Source organism: Electrona antarctica (genome assembly GCF_951216825.1).
Source record: "Electrona antarctica genome assembly, chromosome: 19".
In the NCBI taxonomy this organism is placed as follows: Eukaryota; Metazoa; Chordata; class Actinopteri; order Myctophiformes; family Myctophidae; genus Electrona; species Electrona antarctica.
In genome coordinates this window covers 26,563,450-26,589,450 of record NC_136800.1, presented here as the reverse complement: position 1 = coordinate 26,589,450, position 26,001 = coordinate 26,563,450, and the positions used below count along the sequence as shown (strand labels likewise).

At 42.2% G+C, this 26,001-nt stretch overlaps 1 protein-coding gene across 2 annotated transcripts in view; it reads right to left on the bottom strand.

Annotated features, from left to right (window-relative positions):
• Window positions 1-13,067: 13,067 nt before the first annotated feature.
• The window catches only part of efr3a (EFR3 homolog A), a 106,225-nt gene continuing 93,291 nt past the window's right edge, over window positions 13,068-26,001 (bottom strand). For both annotated transcript variants that reach the window (XM_079529947.1, XM_079529946.1), the window contains 5 exons: window positions 24,818-24,903; window positions 24,234-24,282; window positions 20,434-20,537; window positions 19,566-19,615; window positions 13,068-19,091 (listed from right to left, as the gene is read on the bottom strand). In XM_079529947.1, the coding sequence (XP_079386073.1) occupies window positions 18,986-19,091; window positions 19,566-19,615; window positions 20,434-20,537; window positions 24,234-24,282; window positions 24,818-24,903 (395 nt within the window). In that variant the 3' untranslated portion in view covers window positions 13,068-18,985. The remainder of the gene's footprint in view (window positions 19,092-19,565; window positions 19,616-20,433; window positions 20,538-24,233; window positions 24,283-24,817; window positions 24,904-26,001) is intronic.

Sequence of the window (26,001 nt, the reverse complement as noted above, 5' to 3'; positions counted from 1 at the left end):
TCTACTACAACTATTGAGATGCTGTCAAACTACTAGTGAAGTAAAAAGGTACAAATCTGAGATGTAGTGGATTAGTACTAGACCGGAGCCCGGCTGCAGAGCATCAAGACGGTAACGATAGAAGTTGGACATCCATGCCCCACCCAGCTATATGCAATACCCGTTGTACCCGTGTCAGAGTACCCGTTCCACCCTCTGTCTGTGACCCTTTAATGTCCATATGTGGAGATTTCTGTATCCGTCTCCTTGGTCTCTTTATTCCTATATATGGGAGTTCTGTGTCAGGCATGCCCAAAGTGTTGTGATGTCAGAACAAGCCAGCTCCATATATGGAGATATATAGGGGTGATTAGGTCCAGAGCCCGGGCAGAGGGTTTTGTGCTGGTTCTGGAATCTGGACAAAGTCTCCGACAGACTTGACACCGGGCACTGCACTCCCTGTGGTGGTGTGGAACTTGACGTTGGTGGGGCGAACGGTTTTCGAGTTATGTGGTGGATTACAGACATACACAGGAATGTACGTACGCACAGAGACTTGGTGCATTTATACTGTAGATAAGACAAAGCAAAAGCACCTGGGAAGTGTGCTTAAGTATAGCCTAGTAGGCCTAATGTGTTTTTCTTCCTCAGTACACGGTCTTGTTGGTGTACGGATGCCTGCTCCACATGATGACGGTTATGTTACATTAGTTCATATGAATAGGGACGTTTGGGGACATCCAAAATTATAATCCATAATAATCCATAAGGAAATATCCAGAGGAGGAAACAAGCAACTCCTGAGCCCCTCGACAGTTAACACAGAGTAACAGCATGCTAAGAGCACAGCACACCTGTCACCTGCACATTCATCAGCCACACAGCCTTGTCAACAACATAAGGCACTGCTTCTCAAAGTGGGGTCGTTGAGGGAGTTACAGGGGGTCCCCAGCAGAATGAGTTATAGCATCAAGATACTCGTTGAAAGCACATGTCCCTGCTTCTGGTGACTGATATAGTGATATTGAACTAATGAATGGGGAGACCTTGAGTTTTGAGGGGCGCATATGGCGAGATGGCAGCCAAGTCTATGGGCTTTTTAATGTTTGTTTAGAGCACTTATGACATAAATTGTTTGCCAGCCAAGTCTATAGACTTTAATGTTTGTTCAGGGCAGGGTGCTGGAGTGCTCAGGCACCTTTGGTAATTTCTCTATTTCAAAGCACCCATGACCTCCATATATGGAGCTGGCCAGTTCTGACAACACTTTAACTTTAATGTTTGTACAGGGATGGTTGCTGACTTAGTGGGTGCAGGAGTTCTCCCCCTGGTGTGTGTCCCCCCAACCCCCTCCACCAATCGCTGCCGAGTCCATTCACGTTAAACCGCTTTGGCTGGGGACTCGGGAGCGATTGGTGGAGGGGGGGTTCCACTGAGCACCCTTGATAATAAGTTAGCGCTCCTGGTTCAGGGCACTAAATGATAATGTGACCAATATAAATACAGTGGGTGCCTCTCACTTCACACGAGTGTGATTTTTAGATTCATTATTTCATTCTGTAATGTCACATTGTATCAATAACTACTATGGCGCGTGTCTCTGGTCCGTTCCCACAGAATGTAGTGGCTCGTTCACTCTCTACGGTGCAGACGGCCGACCGCGCCAGCAGATGGCAGCGCTGGGCGAAATGCTGCGCTGTGCGACAGGCCGCTGCCCTCATCAGTACGAGATGTACGGATGTTACTGCGGTCAGGTGGGAGCCGGAATGCCACTGGACCTACTGGACAGGTGAAGTCCCTACAGTACATTAACTCAAGTGCTGTGTTTCAGTACAATGATACGGTACTTTTGCTTTACTTTAGTAGGCCAATACTTAATTATATATAGGCCAACTCCTACTCCGCTACATCTCAGAGGGGCATATGGCAATTTGAAAACTTCAAAGTTACTTCGTAAGATACAATTACAATATAAAAAAGGGGACTCATGCACATCCAAAAAACCCTGTGGGAGGTGCAAGTCTAGTTAGCAGGCATAGACTTCAAAAAGAGAAATAAACCTTCTAGGAAGGGACTGCACACTCAGGGAACAAAGACGGACAACTTACTGCATCATCAACTTATTTATTAGCACGACACGTTTCGTCGTGAGCTTCGTCAGGTGCTATAGGTGCTACGTCAGGTGCTATAGGTGCTATTAGCACCCCGAAAAAAAAATAATTAATTACTACAACTACAATTAGGATATACCAGTCATTGTGAGAACGTTTCTAGCATATGGCTTTTCTAGCATTAGTTGCCTAATTACTGTATGCCCTGTTGCACACCCTTCACATATAATGCTTGGGTTAATCCATCCCTGACCGCTGACAGATCATACAATAGCCTAAATATATGTATACTAATGGTTTGTCATAATGGATATAGATTTTTTTAATTAATTGAATTTGAAATGAACATTGTCAGATATTAAGAAATGGAATAATGTTACAGCTAAGTTTGTATGGTGTATGGAGTATGAGTGTGTATTCAATATCATTTACCATTGCATTCTATAAAACAATGGCAGTGAATCGTGATGCATTGGGAGATTGTAGATCTGCTACTTTCGCATCATTTTTAAAAGTGTGTCTAACACATTTTCTTCATACTTCTTCATACTTTAGTAACTTTAAAAACACAAGAAAAAATTGTATCAGTGAAAAACAAACAAAAAATATATATATATTTTTTTTTGGTGAACATCGACTGAGAGGTTGTCAGTCGACTGAGACCCGTTCCGATCGATTAGTCGACTATTCGACTAATCGAGGTCAGCACTAGTGTACACACACACACACACACACACACACACACACACACACACACACACACACACACACACACACACACACACACACACACACACACACACACACACACACAGGTATATATAGCCTACTATACAAACAAAGATATACAGACCTTTTTGCGTCACAAGAGTAGTGAAACTATATTTTTGGATTTTGTTCATTGATTTGATTTCACACTTTTTCAATGGTTAAAAAAAGGATATACACATGGTTTCCCCCCGGCAGTGATGTCTGTGCGTGTTTGTGTTTGAATGCTATATTTTAAACACTACCTCTCTCTCTCTCTCTCTCTCTCAGGTGCTGTTTCTTTCATCAGTGCTGTATGAATCACATTCGTTCTCTGGGATGTAAGAAAGACAGGAAGCTCAATGCTCAAATCAGCTGCCAGAACGGCAAACCACGATGTGAGTATGAAGCAGGGGTTCTGAAAGTGTGGCATTTTATGAACATCTGGGGGTGCACGAGTTCTGAGAAAGGAAAAAACTGATTGACAACTGATTGTCAATTTGTTGTTTACTTTGGAAGTATGTACTTAGTATACTGTAAGTTAAACAACAAAACACATGGCTGGTGCCCCATGCAGTCCGGGAAGCAGTGAAGTTTAATACATTTCCCCGTTGTCACGTACAACGCGTCACAATAAAATGTGTTGTGACTTGTGACTGAGGTTCTGAAATGTTCACAATTTGAAACAGGTCTTAAGTGGTTCATTCAGAAAGTTGCTTTTCCCCCTTTCATAGAAATGTAGTGGCGTCAAAAGTACAATATTTCCCTTGGAGGGAAAGCCTCTAGGCTTTCTGCTATTGGAAAGTTAGCATGATAATATCAGGCAGCCATTGTTCTTGCATGAATAAAAACATGCCTACCAATGATTTCCCTGATAGGTGGGTTTCTGAACTGTCCACAGTCCTCCTCTGAGACAGAGTGAGTAGACAGAAACAATATTATAATGAGCATTAGTGAGGACAAATTAATGAATGAAGGTAGGTAGACAATGGGAGAAGTGGTCCTTCAAGTATGGTACTCAAACGTGATTTTTCACTGTGCCCACCACTGTACTGTGCAGGTCGGGGCGTGGCTGTGTGTGACAGACTGCAGTGTGTGTGCGACAGAACGGCTGCAGAGTGCATGGCCTCCGCTCCCTTCAACCACAGCCTGCCCTCGGACCACTGCAATGGTCCCAAGCCCTCCTGCATGAGGGCCAGTCGCCCCCCGAAAACACGCCAAACATCCAACTCTAGCAAGGTAGAATTTTTCCATTACGTTTGTTTTGTTAGTAGTTTTCGTCATGTCATGTTTATCAGTTTGAATGGGTTTTTAAAGCCAGTTTTGTTTAGCTTCATCGTTATTTTTATAATGCTTAGTTTTTTTTAAAACATGGGGTGCAGGTGCACAAATCCAAGTAAAGTTTAGCAGGGGACACACACTCGCACAATGCGCACAGATACGGGGGTATTTTTTACGGTTTTATAAAGCTGCCGTCGTATTTACTTACTTACTTACTTATTACTGCTGCATTGTTTGAAGGAAGCCGAACAATAGCTGTAAAAAGCAGGCACCTTGGCTGGTAATCCAGTCTGGCAGTGTGCCGCGGGTTCGACTCCCGATCCCGACAGCCTTTACTGCATGTCTTCCTGCATCTCTCTCCCCATTTCCTGTCAGCCTACTGTCTGTCCCTCCATAAAACATAATAATAATATAATAATAATAAAGGCGAAAGCCACAAAAAAACATTAAAAAAAAAAAATAGCTGTAAAAACCTTGAAGTTTCATCACATTATATTGACATTCACTGCCAGGATTACTTTTATTCATAAGCCCTGGCTCTTACCGTATTTGCGGACATGCGGGGGGCCACCGTGTGTTGTACTATGTCCATAAAACAAGGTGTATGGGAGGATCTCTTGTAATGCTTGGCGAAAAACAAAGTGGCCGTGATAATTCACTCTAGACTCCATTCTCCATTCGTGGACGTAAACATTGATTGACCCAGATGTAGATCGAAATCTCCAGATATGGAAATAGCCGGATCTGGCCTAGCGGGAACTAGCTACGGTGTTTCAGAGGCAAGACAAGATTGAGGACTCCATTAAACGGCGATAAAACAAGAACTCATTACTCCTAAATAACCTTTGGGGGGGTCACATGTGACTTTGGGGGGGATGCGTCCCCCCATGATTGACGCCCATGCCTTTGTTCTAATAACTTTACAGTCTAGCGAGGAGGTGGAGGAGACCGCTGGGCCTCAGGCAGGAGCCTCGCATCAGGATTCCAAGGTTATTATAGTTTAGCATTTTCTTTTCTATTGCATTGACGTCGTTTAAAATTTCAGTTTAGTATTATTTTATATTTACTTATTTTAGTTTTTTATTTTTGAAAAGGCTTATTTTTTATTTTCGTAATATGGGGTAATCCGGCGATATTCAACAAGGTCAGAAAGAAGCTTGTAGATCGGCTATTGTCGCTGTTGATTTTCCTTTTTTACAACCAAGCTTAAAACTTGCACAGCTAAAAACATTGGGAGAAATTCATGAAATAGGATTTTGTCAAACCTAGACATACGTAGGATAGGCCCTATACATGTTTCAATTGAAGAGCAGAGAGACCAAATACAACCACCCCGGTGGTATGAGTTATATTTTATTAATATAATCGGCATATATAAGTTTACATTATTACCACTTTAACTCTAAAATGCTTTGTCAGTTCTAGTTTTTGTTAGTTTTATTTAACTATGTTAACCTTGCAGGACTCAAATAGCGAGCAGAGCACACAGACAGGCAAAGACATGACATCACACCAGGATTCTAACACATCTGAAGACATGACGTCACACCAGGATTCTAACACATCTGAAGACATGACGTCACACCAGGACTCTAACAGGTGACATTCTGAAGGCTAGTGTAGTGCCGACTACGCCAGATTGTAGCATTGCGCGCAATGCTACAATCTGGCGTAGTCGGCAGGACGTGAAGCGTGATATCCTTGCGTGAGGGACATGAGGAACATCGTGTGCGGCGGTCCGCGGTGTGAAGTGAGAAGCGAGGACGCGCTTCAAAGACTGGGGGGGTGATTGTAGCCCCCAGCCAAGACCCAGCCCGCAACAGCCCTGCCAATCGGGCTCAGCCCTATTGGCACGACAGGTTGCGCGTTGGTCTGGCAAGTGGGAGGCCCGGGTTCAATCCCCGCTTTCCGCGCAATGCTACAATCTGGCGTAGTCGGCAGGATGTGAAGCGTGATATCCTCGCGTGAGGGACATGAGGGACATCGTGTGCGGCGGTCCGCGGTGTGAAGTGAGAAGCGCGAGGACACGCTTCAAAGACTGGGGGGGTGATTGTAGCCCCCAGCCAAGACCCAGCCCGCAACAGCCCTACCAATCGGGCTCAGCCCTATTGGCACGACAGGTTGCGCGTTGGTCTGGCGAGTGGGAGGCCCGGGTTCAATCCCCACATTCCGCGCAATGCTACACTAGCAAGCTGCTTCTCAACATTAAGGTCTGGGGTCCAAATGGACACTTATGAGTCTGTAACTGAGACTGAGTAAAATTATCAATGTAGGTATTGCATAGATTGGGGTTCCAGAGCAAAACAAAAATACACAATTGTAACAAATCGGTGAACTAATGCATAACAAACTGGGGAATATTTGAAATTCAAATGGCACTTCAATGATTGTCATTGAAGTTGAGAATCATTGGAAAACTAATCTAAACTGGAACCCCAGAGCTTCATTATTTTACTGCGAAGTACGAATATATTCGTACCCTCCAGCTATGGGACGTTATCATGTTCGCAGCTAGCAGCAAAGAAAGAGTTAACACGTTGTCTGCGCCTGGTGTATATATATACGTTTTTAATAGCCATGTATTGTCTGCGAGAGTGAAACGGCACCGTTAAAAAACAACTTTTAGCCCTGAGCTGGTTACGATCTTCTCTGACCTTTTTCCTCTACTACAAAGCTACATCGCTGTCCGTTGATCAGACACCCAAGGTTTCTGGAGAAAGATACTGCAGCTATTGTGAGCTAATGCTAACATTAGCCTTTTATTCTACTCTCATTTGCAGTAGGGAAAACGGAAGTGCTTGAGTAATCTTCCCAATTCCGGCCCGTGCAAGCCAACTACCACTTGTGGCCACACGGCAGCAGTCTTACCCTATACCTTTACTGTTCTAAATGGGAGATAGGATAAGATGGAAACGTTGAACACGCATGACTCTATAGTGCGCTGAAGTCTAACATCTCTGCCACTAGAGGGCGCTATGCCCCTGGGTCACAGTTATTTTGCTCCTGGAAATCCTAGTATAGGCAAATCTTTGATTGCTTGTACAGTAATCAATCAAACTTTATTAAAGACACAAGGTCCATAGTGACATAAAAAAACAAAACATACAAATACAGAGACAAACAAAAGGCAAACATTGTCTGCATAAAATCACAAGTGCATACTATACAGGCTTACACGCCAATGGTTCCACAGTTTAGAAACAAACCTGACTGAACTCAATAAAGGGTTAGTCAGAATAACAATAATGCTGTTGGCAGAATCAGACAGCCTACACATACATTTGTACATGAGGTTCCTCAGCACAGCTGAGCAGGTGGGTACGCCGATGCTGACAAACATTTCGCTTGCACTGCTGCACCGTGGCACTTTAAGCAGTAGTCTCATGGCATCATTATAAGCCACATTGAGTTTCTGCATACTGCCCTTTTTGTAGCGCCGCCACAAGTGGGCAGTATACATAGGTGTGCAAAAAGATTTAAATAGTGTGGACTTCACAGAAGTTGAACACATACTAAACTTACGAACAATCATGTTTGCTTGTGCATATAGCATTCTACGTTGCCTGTATATGTCCCTATCATCAGATAGGTCATTTGTTAAATAGTGGCCTAAGTACTTGACCTCATCACAGACTTTAAGGGCTGTGCCAGACAGAAAAAAGACTGGAAATGACAGTTTACTGTCTTCCTTGGTTCTTACAATCATGATGTTACTCTTCTTCGCATTATAAATAATGTCACAGTCTGAGCCATATTGAGAACAGACCCTCAGTAACTGCTGAAGGCCAGCACTATATGGGCATAGGATGACCAAATCATCTGCGTACATCAAGTGGTTGATGACTGTGTCGCCGACCCGACACCCTGTATCACAGCTGTTCAGCTGTTTAGATAGGTCATCCATATATAAATTAAAAAGCAAAGGGGATAAAATGCTTCCCTGTCTGACGCCATTTTTCACAGTAAAATGTGACGACACACAGTTACCCCATCTAACACACATAGTTTGATGTGTATACCAAAAGGCCAGGATTCTTATTAAAGAGGTAGGAACCCCTCTGTTCTGTAATTTATTAAATAATTTTTCGTGATTGACACGATCAAAGGCCTTCGATAAGTCAATAAAACATGTAAAAATAGTGGTATTATGCCCGTTATATAAATCTAAAATTTCCTTTAGGGCAAAGATACACATATCGGTACCATGTTTAGGTTTAAAACCGAACTGGTTGTCAGACGTCAGGACAAACTTCTCCAGTCTGTTCAGTATCTGTTTATCCAAGACCTTGGATAAAATACTGGCCAGGGCTATTGGTCGATAATTATCGGAGCTATTCAGCTTCCCAGACTTGTCTTTAATGACGGGCACTAATAAGACTGATACAATGGAACTTGGTAAAACACCATGTATTAAAAACCCAGTGAAGCAGATAGAGAGTAAGGGACAAAGTTTTCTGCTTGCAAATTTTAAATGCTCGGCCGATATTTTGTCCATACCACATGCCTTATTATCTTTAAGTACTCTGATTGCATCGTAGATTTCTTGTGGGGAAATGGTAACATCCTCACTGTTGTCAATGTTGCCCACTATAAAGGCATTACTTTGAACGCAATTGAACAGTTCATAATAATGTTTCTGCCACAGTTGGGCAATCTCCTCTGAGCCAGTAGCCTTATCAATGTTGGTTGGCAGCGATGTTTTGCACTTATTTAATACCTTGATTTCTTTCCAGAAGTCATTTGCATTATGTTGTTGTAGCTTCTTTGCAAGAGAATCAGCCCTCATTGTATTTTCGTTTTTTTTTATGAAACGCAAAGCATATTTAAAATTTGCATTTGAACGTTTCTTTTGTTCAAATAAGGGACCATGTCTTTGTCTTCCTGACATAACCCAGGCTTTGAAGGCTCTTCTAGCCTCGGCATGAAGCTCACCTACATGTTCCTTCCAGCCTGGCTTAGCCTTGTATTTGTTGGTCCTATGTTTATACAGAGGCCTGCTGGACTTAAGTAGGGACTCCACAATGCAGTCATAGAAATTACATAGTTCAGTGCAATGTTGAGGATTTTTACAGTTTACATCACTACACACGGCAGCATCTCTTGGCAGTACAATGTTACTCAACTTGGTGTTGGACTGAATCTGGTACTGGCTGATATCCTCCTCAGTCAACTTAGACCAGTCAACCCTCCCAGAACTCATATTATTGTCCACAGGCAACAGAGTGGGTACCTGACCCATATTTACAGAGACAGAAAAAGGTACATGATCTGAGATGGCAAATTCATAACAAATTCTCATAGTCTGTAAGGAGTCATGTGCATCAGCTGTACATATGCAATGATCCAACCATGAAGTTGTGTGCCACGCCTCACTGATGTAGGTGTAGCTGTCATCAGGCAACAACAACTTACTGGAAAGAATCAAGCCACTGTCAGAGCAGAACTGCTTTAAGTGTTTAGCAAATGAGGAGTTGACATCAGAAACATCTGCATTCAAATCTCCCACCACGTATATGCATGTGGAGGCATTGTCCTCAATAAAAGACAAAACACAGGCCAATCTGTTTAGATATTCATCTTCATTGTGTGAACTTTCATATGGTGTGTATATATTCAAGATGATGATTTTTTTACCACCACAGTTGAATTCAATTCCTATTGCCCAGTCAACATCCATTCTCACCACGTTAACTAGCTGATCATACTTTTTATTCCATAAAATGGCCACTCCTCCAGGTATTCTGCCACGAACAATGTTATTGCTCAGGTCAGTAGTGGATTCCCCTGCCCCATAGAAGTCATTATGCAGGGAATTTAGTCTCTCCAGGTCCTGTTTAGGCAAAAATGTCTCTTGAACACATAATACATCACTAGTCTCCAATAGTTTGTCCACCACAAAACGGCGTGATTTATCTGCTTCACTATGCCCAACACGCAATCCGCGCGCATTGTATGATACGACATGTATGTTCATTTATGTTGAATCGCCCCGGACCCCCGCCCGGCTGTTGCTCTCAGGTAGCTTTACACCCGCCGCGGCAGCAGCAGCCCTTGGCTTACGCGGCTCGTAAAACCGCCGCACATACGTTCCTTCTGGCCATAGCTGCGGCTCATACATCTCGCCAACCTCTTTGCATTCAGCGGTTATTTTGAATGAGCTGTACCTGGTTTGGTCAGTGGCTATCTTTAGACAAGTCACGTCTCTAGATAGTTTGTCTTTCAGATAACTAGCCAGTGTCTCTGTGTCTAAGTCAGGTGAGAATTTCGTCGCAAACACACTCACCATCTTAGACTTTACAGCCCGTATGTTCCCCACAGCACCGGTTCCAATAATGCCATATGTCTTCTTTTCCCTGGGAAGATTCAGACGAGGCTTGGCCTTTGCTGTAGTATTTGGGGTGTATTTGCGGTGACCGTTCTTTACTACGCGGCTCCATGCAGGTGACATTGCCACCACTCCATTCCCTGCGGTGTTCGAGGCTATCTCCTCCTCCTCCTCGACACCAGCATACGGGGCTGACACTCCAGGCACAGGCTCCGTGGTCTCCACATAGCGGCGCCCGACCTCACTGTCACTGGCCTTGGTAGTCGGCTGACTCGGCTCTCTCTCCTTACTGCCAGTGGCTGCAGCAACTGGTTGCTCGATCACACACAAGCGTTGATTCATATCCGCAGTTATCATACGGAGATCCTCGCAGGTATTAGACTGCACACATACCGCCTGTTTCATGGACGATATGTCTGCGCGTAAGCGCTCGATTTTACTGACCAGGCAAGACACGTCAAGGCTGTTAAAAGTAATCGGTGGCAACTCATCTAAATGATGAGACACAAATCGAGGAATGTTTTCACCAACCTCGTTGAGTAGTTTCATACAACTCTTGACGTTATTTGCGTCTTTCTGTGCTCCTTTATGAGCCACACACCGCTGTGTAGTACTTGGGCAGAGATCAAACAGGACTTTCTTTGAGCCTTCAATCCATTCGGACCCAAAGTGATTTACAGCCATTTGTACAATGTCATCCTGGTTCACAGTCTTCATTTTAACAACGAGGAAATTTAGGAATTCATCCTCCACAATGGTTTTGCCATCAACTGTTGTGTATATGTCAGGTTTTGTTCGAGGTTTGTTTGTAGCAGCAGCAGCAGCATCTGCGTCCGCCATCATGCTCCAGTCAGTCAGTGTATCACCTAAGAACTGGTGTTACAAAAATAAACAAATCACCCAAGCGACTCTGCAAAGACTAAATGTGTGTTTCTATGTTGGAACATGCACACACGTGTAGGCTATTTGATGTTTGTCATACCTTGTTTGATTATACTACTTAGTAGGCCTACTTTCCTTTCTCACCTGCACTTATTTTCTGTCTTTTAATCATTTTACCTTTTATTGTTTTTGTTTGTTTTTATTGTGCGAATAAATACAACTTAATGAAAACTAAAACATGAAACTATAAAGAATGAATGAAAGTAAACTGTAAATGTGTGTTTTTATGTGAATGAAGCAGTGATGAGGGCAGTCGGGAGCCGGAGAGAGGAGAGACCTCTGAGGGGCCAAGCAGGCCCCTGAACCAGGGCGGGAACCAAACCCACAACCGGTAAATGGTGCATTTATATGCGGTCTATTTAGATGCCCGTTGTTATTGGTGATAGAGAGCACACGATACCTATGCATCCATCTGCTTATGTCTGTCTGTCTGTCTGTCTGTCTGTAAACAGGCCAGGCAGGCCAGACATAAAGGGACACACACACAGTCATCGACCAATGGTAGAAAAGGTGAAAGAGGAAGAAGCGGAGGAAGAGGAAGGAGAGGAAGAGGAAGGAGAGGAGGAAGAAGGAGAGGAAGAAGGAGGAAGAGGGAAACAAATAATGATGGTTTATAATGCGTCTCTTCCACATGGCCATATATAAGCTGATTTCTTTGTAGCCAATTGACCCAATAGTTATACTATAATCTGCATCAATTTACCTATCTTTGTGCAACAATGTCAAATGAAGTTCAAAGTTGTCGTGTCTCCATCTTTGAATGGAGAAATCCAGGTACATGTTGTTAGTTTAGTAGTAGCCTTTTTAAACACTGAGCTAATAGAGCATGTCACCTTAATCAGGGAAGAAATAACATTTTTAACTTCAGGCAGTAGCACTTGTCAACAAGTGGTCAAACCACACAACAGGATATAGGCCTACATTTGTAACATTTCTCAGTAAAGGTGTGCCCCAACATCCCTAAACGTATTAGCCATATTACATTTTAAAAACATTTTAAATAGCTAAACTAGCCAATTTACATCGACACGTGAGCTTGTAGATTGGCTATTTGAACTATTTTAAAATATTTTTCAATATACCGAAAAAGTGAGGGGTGCCCACTGTGGCTGCTACACAATTGACGATATTCAGACCGTGGCCAATGGCCATCTTGCCAGCAAGGTGCTAACTAGGGGCAACTTCCCATTGACAGCCCATTCATCCAAACAGAAAAGTCCTATCTGATTGTATTAAACAACGTCAAACTCACCAACATTGCTGCTGTTCGAAAAGTTGGAAATATCGATCCTCTTTGTACCTACAAAGTGTTTGCTTCATAGAAATCCACTGTAGACTTATGTGCTACTTCCCGTCAAGAAATTCCCTGCAGGTGATTTTTTTTCCCTTATATTGGAGTTTGGAAGCACTCGTTTTTAGTAAAGCAACCTCCTGCTGCCTCCTGCATTATGTGCAAAACAAGTGGTACGCAGGTCTGTTGAGTGATATCCAACGAGCACTCCCAATCTCTGACACTTAGAAAAATAATATCATGCACAGAATTTCTTGACAGGAAGTAGCTCATAGTCATAACATGTCTACGGTGTTTTTATTAAACAAAAACTTTACAGATTGAAAGAGGATAATTCAAGCTTTATTTTGTCTCTTCCTTATGAAATAAATAAAGAAAAAACGTTGTCTGATGTGATAGAAAGTTTTTATTGTAATCGCATTCATTACATTCATTAATCTCTAATATGCACACATATTCACTGCTCAACATAAGCTTTGTCTTTAAGCCAGAGGCTTAACACACCTTGAGGAGCCATTTGGCCAGGCATGACTTATCCCTTAATAATTCAGAGAACAGTTTGATTGTAATGCAAGGTGGGTACTGAAAATAAGATGAACTTTGTCACCTCTGTACAAAGATAAAACCAATGGATTTAAGGTATTTTTTTGTTGTTTTTCGTGCAATTATTTCATCTGAAAATATTTGTATTTGACTTTTGGTCGTTTAATGACTATGAGTAGCCTATAGGCCTATTACACCGATAATTGACACGGACGTTTTTAATCGGAAGTATGAACTATAGAATAGTATTGATTGAAAATCCCCACCAGCATTTTTCAAATTGTTTCACATTTAGTTTGATATGCATTAGTTCACAGACCCATATGTGTACCACATTTCTTTCTTATTTATCTATGGTTAAAATCCTGTGTTCATTTCATTTAACTCCGAGAGTGTACAAATGGAACCAACTGGACATCAACATGTACACTTTTATAGACCCGTATAGGGTCCATTTGGACCCCCATGTGGTCCCAAGGCCTTGAGAAATAGTGGTCATAGTATGGTCGCTGATGAAAGTTCAATTGAGGTCTTCTCCAGCAAGAAATGAGTTCAGGACCATCCAACACAGTGGTTCTCAAACTCTTTTACTTCCAAGGACCCACATAACTCTAATGGACCCGTAAGGGTCCATTTGGTTCCATTTGTAGCCTACACTCTCAGAATTACAGACCTGTAAGGATACATTTACTCATTTAGCACCCCCTCAGTAAACCCTAAGGGTACCTGGACCACACTTTGAGAACTACTGGCCTAATGAGAATATTCTACCAAATCAATCAATTCAATCAATCGACTGATAAGTCACCATAAAAGTGCAAATACAATGTCATAAACACTCTTGTAGTGTCACAAAGATGTGCATTTTATTTGCTAATCTACGTAAATACACCTGTCAGTGTCAGCATTGTTGGATTGTTCAGCCCAACCATCACGTTAATCAGTTAATTACGGTTATTTGGGGTTTAAGTGTTGCAGGGGGTATGATTATGCTTCTCCACCACTGTGGAGGTTAGGGGTTCAAATCCACTGCGGTGGTGCATCCAGCTTGTTCGGGCATCTATACCAGCGGTTGTCAAACATTTTTCTGTCTTGTTCCCCCAAATTGATATGCTTTTGGCCATGGATCCCCCATCTGAATATTTTGCCAGGGATCCTCAGAGCAGATTTGTGTTGTCAAAATTGTTACAATGTTTCCATAAACTTTCACAAACTTTCCGATTTTCCGAATAGATGAAGTACAAAATAGGGTTAAAGTGGGTTAAAACTTCGACTTTGAGAACCACTGGTCGATACGAACACAAATGGCCATGTTCGGAGGGAGGGAAGCCGGACGGGGAGGGTGATATTTGTCGCTACACATACTCCTACGGGCTATGTAGTCTGCCAACGCTCCTTACGAATTGACACAATTACTACAAATAAATTGGGAGAAAAAATAAGCAAAAATAATTAGCTACTGTAAATAGTCATTCATTACTCATTAAACAGTAACCTTAACATCTTCCAAGTGCTACTCTGCTGACCGATTGGGTTAATTCCAAAGACGAGTACACCGTCAACTCATTATCTACATTTGTATCTAATTAAGCAGAAAACATTGATTCACAGTGGCTCTGATATTAAAAACTATTTCTACACACATTACATATTTGTACTTTTTTCCAACGTATGCTTGTTATACAAACAATGTTTGAAATAATTATGAAATGTGGAGGACATGTCAAGCCACGGCCCGAAAAATCCAGTTTCAAGTGGTGTCCATATATGGGCATATCACGTCTGTGACCTAACCTAAGTCAAACAATGTCACGTTTTGGGGCATTTCTCACCCATTAAACATTGCCTTCAGCATCAACCCACAAGCGGAATTTAATATAGAATATTATATATTATTATTATTTAATTTTATATTTTATGTATGTGTGTGTGTGTGTGTGTGTGTGTGTGTGTCGGAAGCAGTAACATCACACTGGACCTGTGACATCACGCTGATGCGTTTTACTGCACTATGCCGTACATTTGCAAACTTAATGACAATGACGTTAAGGTAATAAAGTATTCAAATCTGTAACATCACAGTGAACCAGTGACATCACAGGGCACCAGTGACATCACAGTGAACCTGTGACATCACCAGATTGAAATAAACGGCCACTTCCTCCAGGAAAACGACACAAGCAAATCTCCCCGGCAACAACTCAAGCAATAATGCAATAATACAATCTATACAAAAATATATAATACGCTAGATAATGACTCATTCATAGAGGAGGTCATACTGTAACTGTAAGCAACTTAATGAGACATTTAATTAGGGAACTTAATTACTGCTAATTGGAAAATTAGGGGGCAGAAAGGGTCCTCGTTCATTCCACTGGCAGCTGTTCTGTCAATACCTGATTTACAGACTAGTTATAATGTTAATTGCGTCCCATAACCAACACCGTACCGTATCGTCTCTGTCGGGTGGTGTCCAAAAATTTTACTTATCAGGATTCAAATTCAAAACGCATCGCTTCACACCGCGTTTCCAGCTTGTGGATCTGATACTTTTGATGGTTTTGTGTGACGCTGCAGTATGATCAAGCAGGGAGTTAATTCAGAAACAAAAATGGAGAGAAGACGTTTCTTGCCCCAACAGCAATGATACGACAGACGGTATAGTCATGCAGTTCATTCAGACAACAGTCCTAGAAATGCCTCCTCCGTACATGTCAAGGTAAGACATCGCATTGTGCTGATGCTTAAAAGCATCTCCGAGTCAACAAAAAGGTATTTATTCTTCATAATATAGAAAGATCACCAATGAGGCTCTAGAGCCAACAGACAAATACAAATGCATGAGATAACACATATTAGTAGCAATAAACAGGACAGATAGACGTAGACCTATAACACCTGACTTATTACAAGCTACTATCAAAAGTCATTTGAAGAGTAATACAGTAAAAAGAAAAATACAGTTTAGATATTCATGTTGATAATGTATGTGATGTCCCCCACTAGTGAAAATGTCACTCTCAACACCCGTATAGCAGTGGTTCTCAACCAGTGGTCTGGGGACTACCATGATCCTTGAGGTTTGAGGTGGTCCCCAGCAAAATGATGGAAGAGGTAACCAAATAGACCCTTATAGATCTTGAACTCTTGAGGGTGTAAAATGAATCTGCATTGCTTAATTTACAAGAAGTCTACACAATTAGAGAATGTAGAAACATTGTTATTTGTTTGCCTGTTGTCTCTCCTATGGTACCCCATCAATACAGTATGAAATTGTGGACACAATCTTATCCAACGATAACAAAATATTCTAAGATTTGGGTTTTGAGAGGCTAAATCTCATCAAATGGTGATCTGTGGCAAAATAAATAATGGACCTTGATATGAAAAAGGTTGAAGCATAACATATCACATGTACTGCATTTTTCCCTGTCCAAACCCCTCTACTATGCTTAATAAAAAACCTTAAAATTGAAAAAATTGAAAAAGGTTGAAAACCACCGACTTATAGGAATGTTGTAAGGTATACATTACAATATCATCATCATCATCATCATCCTCCATTCAGAAGTGGTGCTCACATTGTCATAAATTGCTGGTTAACATGTCATCCTTATCAGACATAATCTAAGCAAACAAGTTACACAATCTCCTCAAACTTGAACTACAGTTATGTCATCTTTCCAGCAGAAGCAATCGATTTGTACATGGAGATGAATTGCTTTTTTCCAACTTGTTTTAGAATTAAACTCTGTAATTTTGCTCAAATAAAAATGTCCTTGCCTTAACATTTTAGAGGCAGTGCATTATGATTGGCTGTGTATCATGTTTACAGGTGCCGTTCTACTTCTGGCTTCTGATTGGACAATGTGCATGTCTTTGGTGGCAGCAAATGTCACAAACCACGCTCCGTCGCCCCCATTGTTGAGGCAGAAGTGTTGCCAAGTCTGCTTATTATAAGTGACTTTGGGCTTGTTTTTTCAATATTTGTAGCTTATTCTTTTTTTCACCCTCAAAATATTTTTAAAATAGCAGATGTATGTACGTGTTAAAGTGGTTATACTGAAACTAGCCCCCAAAAAATGACAACTACCAATATTTACAAGCAACTTTACAGAGAAGAAAACAAGCCCAAAGTCATTCATAAAATGTGCTAAATTTGCTGGTGTGAAAAGGCACACACGCCAATGAAAGTGCTCTAAAAAGGCGAAGCTATGGAAGACTTTTAGTATTTGTTTTAGATAAAAGGTTTGTTCAACACTGCGGCCCAAAGACTTAAGACAAACACTGAAAGACATCGCCAAGTGCAACTCCTGGTTCAACAGAATGCACAGTACCTACTGTATATCATATTAAATTACATTCAATTCAAGACTGTCGGCCTGGCCATATTCAGGTCTATCCAGCATAATACATTACTTTTAATAATTAACCAGCATTATAAATTACTTTTAATAATGTTGGTGTTAATTCAATAGAGGGTACCAAGAGATCTGAGTGAGCATAGCAACATACAGATGTCTCCGAGTCTGACACGTATTTTTTATATTATTGTATATTGCTATTTCCTCTGTTTTTTATTATTATTATTTTAAACACACATTATTATTTTAAACACTCAATCCGTTTCCTTTTCTTTTAAGTAGACTTAATATACGGTGATAATTAGCGCGCAGCATGCTGCGAGCCCGCTATTCCGCTAAGAAATGCTTTAGCGTCGTCTTAACCTGGCTGTCAGCTACCCTGGCTACAACACCACAAAGCTGGCAGCAAAAATAGATACATTTTGTAGATTTATCAGGCTTATTGCTCAATACAAAATGATACACTCCTTAAGAGATGTGTATTAGCTGGTCTCACATGCCGAAAAACATGTAGCTGGCTCACCGTTTATAGGATAATTCTCTATATGATTAGAGAAACAAGTTAAGTTGACGCAGATCCGTTTTACATTCACAGGGCATGAAAGCCGTGTTGTGGTTGGTCGAAAGAAAAAAAAAAGAGAAAAAAAGACTGCTTCCGGGTGAAGTACGTACATACAAGTCCGGTCCTATACACTTTTTGCAGTAGTGTAGTTCTGTTTGTGGGACTCAGAATTCAATGGACCTACTCTTTCAGCATTTAGTTTGACGTTGTTTCAGTCGTTTGATTTGACATGCGACTCGTGTCCGTTGTCCAATGAAATGATATGAACAGTTTTCTCTCCATTTCCGCCACTTCCTGCGTATGGTTTCTGTGGGCGACGGACAATGAATGCTCTGTATGCGTGCAATGTGTTAGCCGTGAACACAGTCCTGTGCTCATATGTTTGCGTTTGTTTATTTGTATGAGAAGCTCATGTTAAAGGAACATACGTGTTGTGTTCCCGTGTTCACTTCAGAATGTTTAGAAACTTCGACTCGGTGGAACCGTGTGAAGTTGTATTTGTGGACTTGAGTGACTAAGGGCTGTATGTATATACCATGGTGTGTGTGTGTGTGTGTGTGTGTGTGTGTTTGTATTACTGCACTTATTATACAAATCTACTAGAAGTTGAGAAGGGTTTAGGGCTTAAACTTTAGTGTGTGACAAATGACGTGTACCAAAACATTGCCAAAGCCCAAGCTCTCACAACTCGGGCCAGCGAGGCACATTGTGAGCTTGTAAATCAGTGCGTGACAAATTACGTGTACTAAAATCACCCTCCTAATGCTGTCCTCACAAGTGTAGTAATACGAAGGTGTGTGTGCGTGTGTGTGTGTGTGTGTGTGTGTGTGTGGTCGTTCAGTAGACGCACAGGTCCGGGAACTTCATTTCGTACACGGGGACAGACTGCTGCTGTGGGTGACCGGATGTGATACACACCGTTCCGGACGGACTGGGAGGAGGCCTGCACAGCAGAGAATGGAGAGAGGATGACAATAGATGACCGTTAGTCACCGTTAAAGACATGAAGCCATTAACTCACTTGGTGCTAAAATCGCCTTTTGACGCCTGTTTTCCAAAGGCCCCGGGCACCGAGATCGCCTTTTCACGCCTTTTTTAATATCAATTGATTACGGTGATCGATGACATAAGACTGAACAATAACAATTAATGTATGGCTGTATTGACTGCATACCGGTACATTAATATACTATACGCATGCAAGCACTTTTCTTAAAATGGTATCTCTATACTTTAATCTGCTCTGAGGAAGGCTACGGCCGAAACGCGTTGGCGGCTCCACTTTTCTTTTTTTCCACTTTGTTCGTTTATGAGTGAAGTTATATTTAAATCTGAGCACCCACTGCCTCAACCAAGGGCAGTTTTCAGAGGAAGCGCACCTGCTTTTCTTTCTTTATGTTGCAAGGGAGCAACTTACCGGATTGTGAGTTCGAAGATTTGGGCCAGTCTGTCATGCAACAAGTTGGCCTGAATGAAAAAAATACATTCACATTAAGCATTGAATAATTCTGAAACATTCTCATCAGATGACATGGGGAACACAAATGAAGAAATAAAAGCATACCTGTATGCTATGAATGGCACTAGCTGTCACATGGACGGACCACATAAGAAATGTGGTCCTCTACGGGGACATACCACGGGTCACAGACAAAGTCAGAGAGAGAAGGATGAGGCTGGCAGGGCATTGCATCAGCTTAGATAACACTGCAGAGTGCAGAGCTCAGGACCCTGATGCTAGATAGGAGGGTGTGGACGGCAGTGATTCAGGAGTCACAAGCTGGTCTGTTGGCCAGACTGCACTCAAACATTTTCAAATCTTGTGTGGCTGCGCAATGCGTATCATTGTCCAACAGAAGAGCAATGTTTTAGGGCGCAGGACAATGTTGGTAGAATCAGGACTGCCTTGATTTAATCAGGACTATTACAGTACACTGTACCTGAAAGTAGAGCTCTTCATGGGTAAAAAATACGACCAGAACCTTAATGGATCTGTGAAATTTGGTCAGATTCCAAGCCGTCCGTTTGTGTGTGTGTGTGTGTGTGTTTGTGTGTGAGAGAGAGAGAGAGAGAGAGAGTGTGTGTGCATATGTGTGTGTGCGTGTGTGTGTGTGTGTGTGTGCGTGCGCGTGCGTGCGTGTGTGTGTGCATGCATACGTGTGTGTGTGCGCGTGTGTGTGTGTGTATGCGTGTGTGTGAGTGTCTGCATACGTGTGTGTGTGTGTGTGTGTGTGCGTGTGTGCATGCGTGTGTGTGTGCGTGCGTGCGTGCGTGCGTGTTGTTACCTTGGACTCGCAGTGAGCAGCGATCTCCTCGAACGGAGCTTTCTGGAACTTCTCAATCACCTGGCGTCTCTTCTCCTTCTCCAGCTCCTCCTGACCTGCAGTGTCTGGGGGGGAAAACAAACACATAATAATAATAATAATAATAATAATAATAATAATAATAATAATAATAATAATAATAATAATAATAGAGGGCGCTCTTCCGCATTTGAGTCAACCCAGAGCCTCCGAAGAAGATCGCAACATTTCCAAACCGGTTTAGCGTAATATTAAAGGATTTATATAAATACGTTTTTTATCTGCTTTCTGTTGCTAGACAGCGTTTCTGGTGAAGACAAGTTGCATTCAAACTGCCAATAAATAGGGAACGGAGCATGTCAGCATATCAAAAGGTTAGGCACCACTGAATTAAAGTAGGCTATACTACGACCCCAAATGACACTGTACAATCCTCAAATGGACTCAAAATGGACCCAGTCCCATTATGTGTGTGATAGCAAATACCAGATGTATGTGTAATATAGCTGAGTAACAGCTGTCAGGACGTAATATTTCAAATATCAATATTCATAATTTATGAATATGAATTATTAAAATATTACAATATAATAATTATATTGCTCACGTCACTGTAATGTAACATGAATTCTTGGACAGACTTGCATTAAATATTACAACGGTACTTGTACTGTAAATATTGAGATATAATACACAACGACTTCTTAATGAAAATCATATATATTTATTATAACAAAATAAATCAAATGTGTACAAACAATCCCAAAAATGGACACAGGTTTAAATGAAACCTTTTGATCAAAGTAAGGTCAGGTAAAGGTAAATAGTGATAGCTCATGAAACGAATAAAGGGAAAAGAAACATGAAATAATAAAAGAGAGGTTTCGAAAATAGCAGATCTACCTTCCAAAATAACATCTACCCTAGCCTGCTACACTCAGTTGCCATCTATCATGTGACATATGCTCGCCTGTGTGTAGAGGTCAGCAGTGGATGGCAGCCATTGTCTGTAGCGGTGACCATGTGGTAGTTGGGCCGTGGTGCTGTCGAGCTAGCCAGAGGCTAGGGGCGGTGGATGGCAGGCCCAGAAGGATGTCACTGGGCAGTGGTTTAGTAGTCGTCAGAGGCAGCTGTGTGCAGAGCATCGGTTTTCCCTCGTCGGGATCAGCTTGGTGGCGCTTGGCTTAAGCTGACCCTCTTGAAGATTCGAGCGGCAGAGGAGACTTGGGATGTCTTATCCTCTGTCTTATGGCGCTGAGAGTCTCGTAGAGAGAGAACCTGTCGTCTGGTCAGTTTTGGGTTGCCTCACGGTCTCTGGGAACCGGCCGCTGTGGCGCTGAGGTCTTACCCAGGAAATGGAACTTCTGTGGTGGGGACAGAGTCAACCCAGGGCCTGGTCAGTGAAGGAGGACAGCTGTGCGTGTGGGGGGGGACGTGGCGTCAACCCTCCCTTGTTTGCTGCGGTCCTCCGTCGTCCCAGTAGAAGTTAAGAGAGAGATGGCTGCTTGAGCATGGCTGCTTATACCGAAGAGGCGGAGACTGGCTCCTTGTCATGCAAGGAGCTGCAGGGTCCGGACGTGTGTGGAGCTGTAGGGGGCTGTCCCCTTAACCCATGAACCATAAAGCACATGAAATACTAACTCGTCACTAGTGGTTCTGGGGAGCTCCTATTAATACATCTGACTCAATATTTGCACTCAGCATGAATTTCCACATGTGGAGATATCAAACAGTACAGCCGTATGTAAATTAGAAGTCAGGCAAGCCAGAATATAATTATATATATATAATATATAATACACTCATCACATTAATTCAACACAATATATATATATATGGTTGAACCCCAATAGATAGTATACAAATATATATATATATATTCGTGGTACAAAGGCATAATACGTGAACAGTTTTATTCAAACTTTATTGTCTCATTGTGTAGTCTTAGAGAGGTTGCTCTCAGCATCCTGCATGCTTATGTAGCCTGCATTCCAATGGGCAATAAAGCTCACATTACGTAGGGGTCCTGGTTCAGCCCCCCCCCCCCCCTTTCTCTTGTAAGTAGAGTCAGTCCAGCAGTGTCAGGGAGAACATGGGGGGGGTTATGTACCCTGCCTCCAATGTGTTCATTTGGTTATGAACAAAAATCCATCTGTGTTCATATCCGTCCAGGTCCCACGCTACATGTGTGACACAACACCACAAAGATGGATTATTCAAAACTATCTTTTTTATTTTATTCTCTTTTGGAGAGAATCAGAGCTACGGAATGAGTTTGACTTTTGGAAATGAACTGTGTAGAATGATTCTTGAATTAGGAAAAAATAAATAAAAAAACAGCTTAAGATGAAAATGCCCTGAACAGGGAAATGCAGTGATTCACTCTTTCCTTTTATTTGCTAATGTAATCTCCAAAGCTGTCCCAGACCACTGCGTGTGAACGCTTGCAGCTCAAACGAGAGCCGAGGTGAGTCATCCCTCCCTTTGTCTCAGTTCTTTGTCTGTGCCGGGCTGAGCTGGCAGCAGGCAGTGATGAAAGCATGTATTACTTAAGTACAAGCTTAAGTAAAATGCTCTATTGTAGACAAAGTCTGTAACAAGTACAAGTTCGTTATTCACGTACATATTCACCACCGCAGCGGTGTCAAGGGGTTCATGCGGGCCGGCAGAGCGTCTGTACAAACACGTGTTCGGGTGGAAACCAGGTGCATGACTTTTGATCCTTGTCGCTGCACTACTGACTGCTAATTTCCTCTTCTACCCAGGTTTTGAACATGTTTTCCTGTGTGCTGGCTTTTTTTTTTTTTTTTACCATTGAGCCAATAGAGCCTGCCCCAGTGACGTATCTCTGGCTTACAACCTACCGGGGACAATTCTTCAGCGGCCCAGTGGGCGGTTCTAGAGCAATTTGGTCCGTTTTTAGAGCATTGTTTTTAATCATTTAATTAGTGGGAACACTGGTACTGTAACTGAGAAGAGTCTGGGTTCTAAGTATGGGTGACAACAACGTCAGCAATAAGCCCATCCATGGCTTGATAAGAACATACTGTGGAAAATACATAGCTCAGCTGTGGGTGCCACATCCTACTACAAGTACAACATATGTACTTTCTTTAAAAATCTTATGATTCGTTCCGACCATGATGTGTGCACTACTAGTAGAAACCCAAGCATTGTTTTTTCGCCGGCATTATTGCTCTCCTCTATCTTTTTTCCACCACAACAACCGGGGGCCAGTCGTTCTCTTCTCATAGAGTTTAAGCTGGTTGCAGTCATAGAGCAACTTCAGCAAGCTGGCTCCATTGTGGAGGACTGGGGAGGCCGCACGATCCTAGTGCCTTTTTTACGCTCAGAGGACTGTGGCTGCCTCCTTAGAGGCTTTTAACACACTTTTTGAGTGGTGCAACCACTCCAAGGAACAGCAATGTCCGTCCTAACCTATGTGACTATGTTTAGAGTACCAGTAGGGGCAAAGGTGGCGCTGTTGTGCCAGAAACAGAGAGAGAGAGATAGTGTTGCACTGTTGGCTGCTAATTACAGAGAGAGAGAGAGAGAGAGAGAGAGAGAGAGAGAGAGGGAGGGAGAGGGGAGTTGCACCACTCAGTTCACACAGGTGTGATTTTTTTTCGTTCAGTCTCGCTGCCCATATCATCAGGTCATCAGCCCACGGGGTACTTGACCTGATAATATTTTGGTTTGGTTTGGTCATTGTAGTGTTTTAATGTAAAAAGTATTATTTTGTGAGGGACAGGGCAGAAGGGAGTTGTAGTTCTTTATCTTACCAATGGCTTTCTTCAGGGTCTCAAAGGTGATCTCCTCCACGAGTTGAGACTACAGCGTAATGAAAGGATGAACAGAGTTAGAAAATATGCTGGATATCAGCAGGAGCTGCAAGCTACTTAGCTTGCAGCTACTTAGCTACTTAGCTTGCAGCTACTTAGCTACTTAGCTTGCAGCGGACACAACACTCAGTGATTTTCAAACTGTGGGTCACAGCCCCGCCTGCAAGTGGGACAGTTTATTTTTTTTAATCTTTATCAATGTGTGAGCACTATTTATGCAGGACACCATTTTAAAGCAAGCTATTTTGACAAAAAAGGAGGGAGGCTCCGTACAAAATCGGGTATTTGTATTATCTATTGCAAGCTGTCGGTCTATTGCCTGAAGAAGGTCAATAGACCGAAAGCTTGCAATAGATAATACAAATACCCGATTTGAGTGTGCACAGCCTCCCTTTATTTTTTCAAAGCAAGCTATTTTGAATATATTTTTATATACATCTCCATGCATTAAGCACAATATTCAGAGCACAATGTTGAATGTTACGTTTTGCATGTAAGGTCAAGGTCACACATTGTGGTCCTACCTTCTCTGGGAGGCTGTTGGGTGTGAAGTCCACTTGCAAGGAGATGGTGTCCACGAAGCTCTTCCTCCTGGTCAGACGATCTTCATCTGTAAACACACAGACACACAGATTCATCAGATTTTTATTAGAGCAACATCTGGATTCACCAACAAATCTTCATTCGGCAGACACTAGTCGATCCCAGAACTATATGTGCAGACCTGAGATGGGGTACCGCGACTACCACTACAGATCCCATAGCCCGTGGGGACAATGTGAATAAACAGCTTACATTTAGGAACATGTTAATGTAACTTTATGAAACATGGGTCATTATGTTATGGTAATGAAGAAGGGTAGTTTTATACAGTATTGAGCTTCATTACAGTGGGCAGTTCTTCTTTGCATCGTATGTATTGTTGGCTGTGCGCAGCATGCTTCACATTGGACTCCATTACAGTATGTCACTCCATTAGTGCTACTGGGAGTGCTTGCTCCCCCCCCCCCCCCCCCCCCCCCCTACACTGTTTAGTTCCAAAATGGATTTGACCTCTCACTCCAATAGATATTTACCAACTATGTTAAAGGTTTCATGCTTTTTTTAAGCACACAATTTAAAGGTGTAGGGAAAGTTTCAGATGGTTGCAGCTTGAAACACCGCTCTGAAGTTTCTGAACCAATCAGAGCGTCGCATCCCTTCAGGCGATGGGACGGTAGCTAGGGACGGTAGCTATGCTGTGTTTGTTTACAAGTCAGATAGTCGGCCAGCTGTACCAGTTTACTGTTATGTGGCTTATTTCTACCCTATAATGTTTTCAGATACATATTTTAGCGTGATGATTAAGTTGAAACCGAGTAATACACTGTCTGGATGGTATCTTGAATGGGAATAAAAACGGAGGATTTCTGTAATCAGTAGCAGCTGTGTTGGACAGTGTTGGACGGATGTGCAGATATAGGGAATTAAACGGGTGAGCTTCATTTTTATTAGCTTTTATCGATGTGGGCCTCGACACGTCATCACGCAGTACGTTTTCGTTTTCAGGAAGTAATTCAAATTCGATTTTTATGGACTTTTGATATAAAAATACACAAAAATGAAAATGTACCAATTTTTTTGGCATCCATTGTTAGGTATGCTCATATGATGACCACGGATGTGAAGTGTGAAAAACATATTTTTCATTTCACTACGCCTTTAAGTT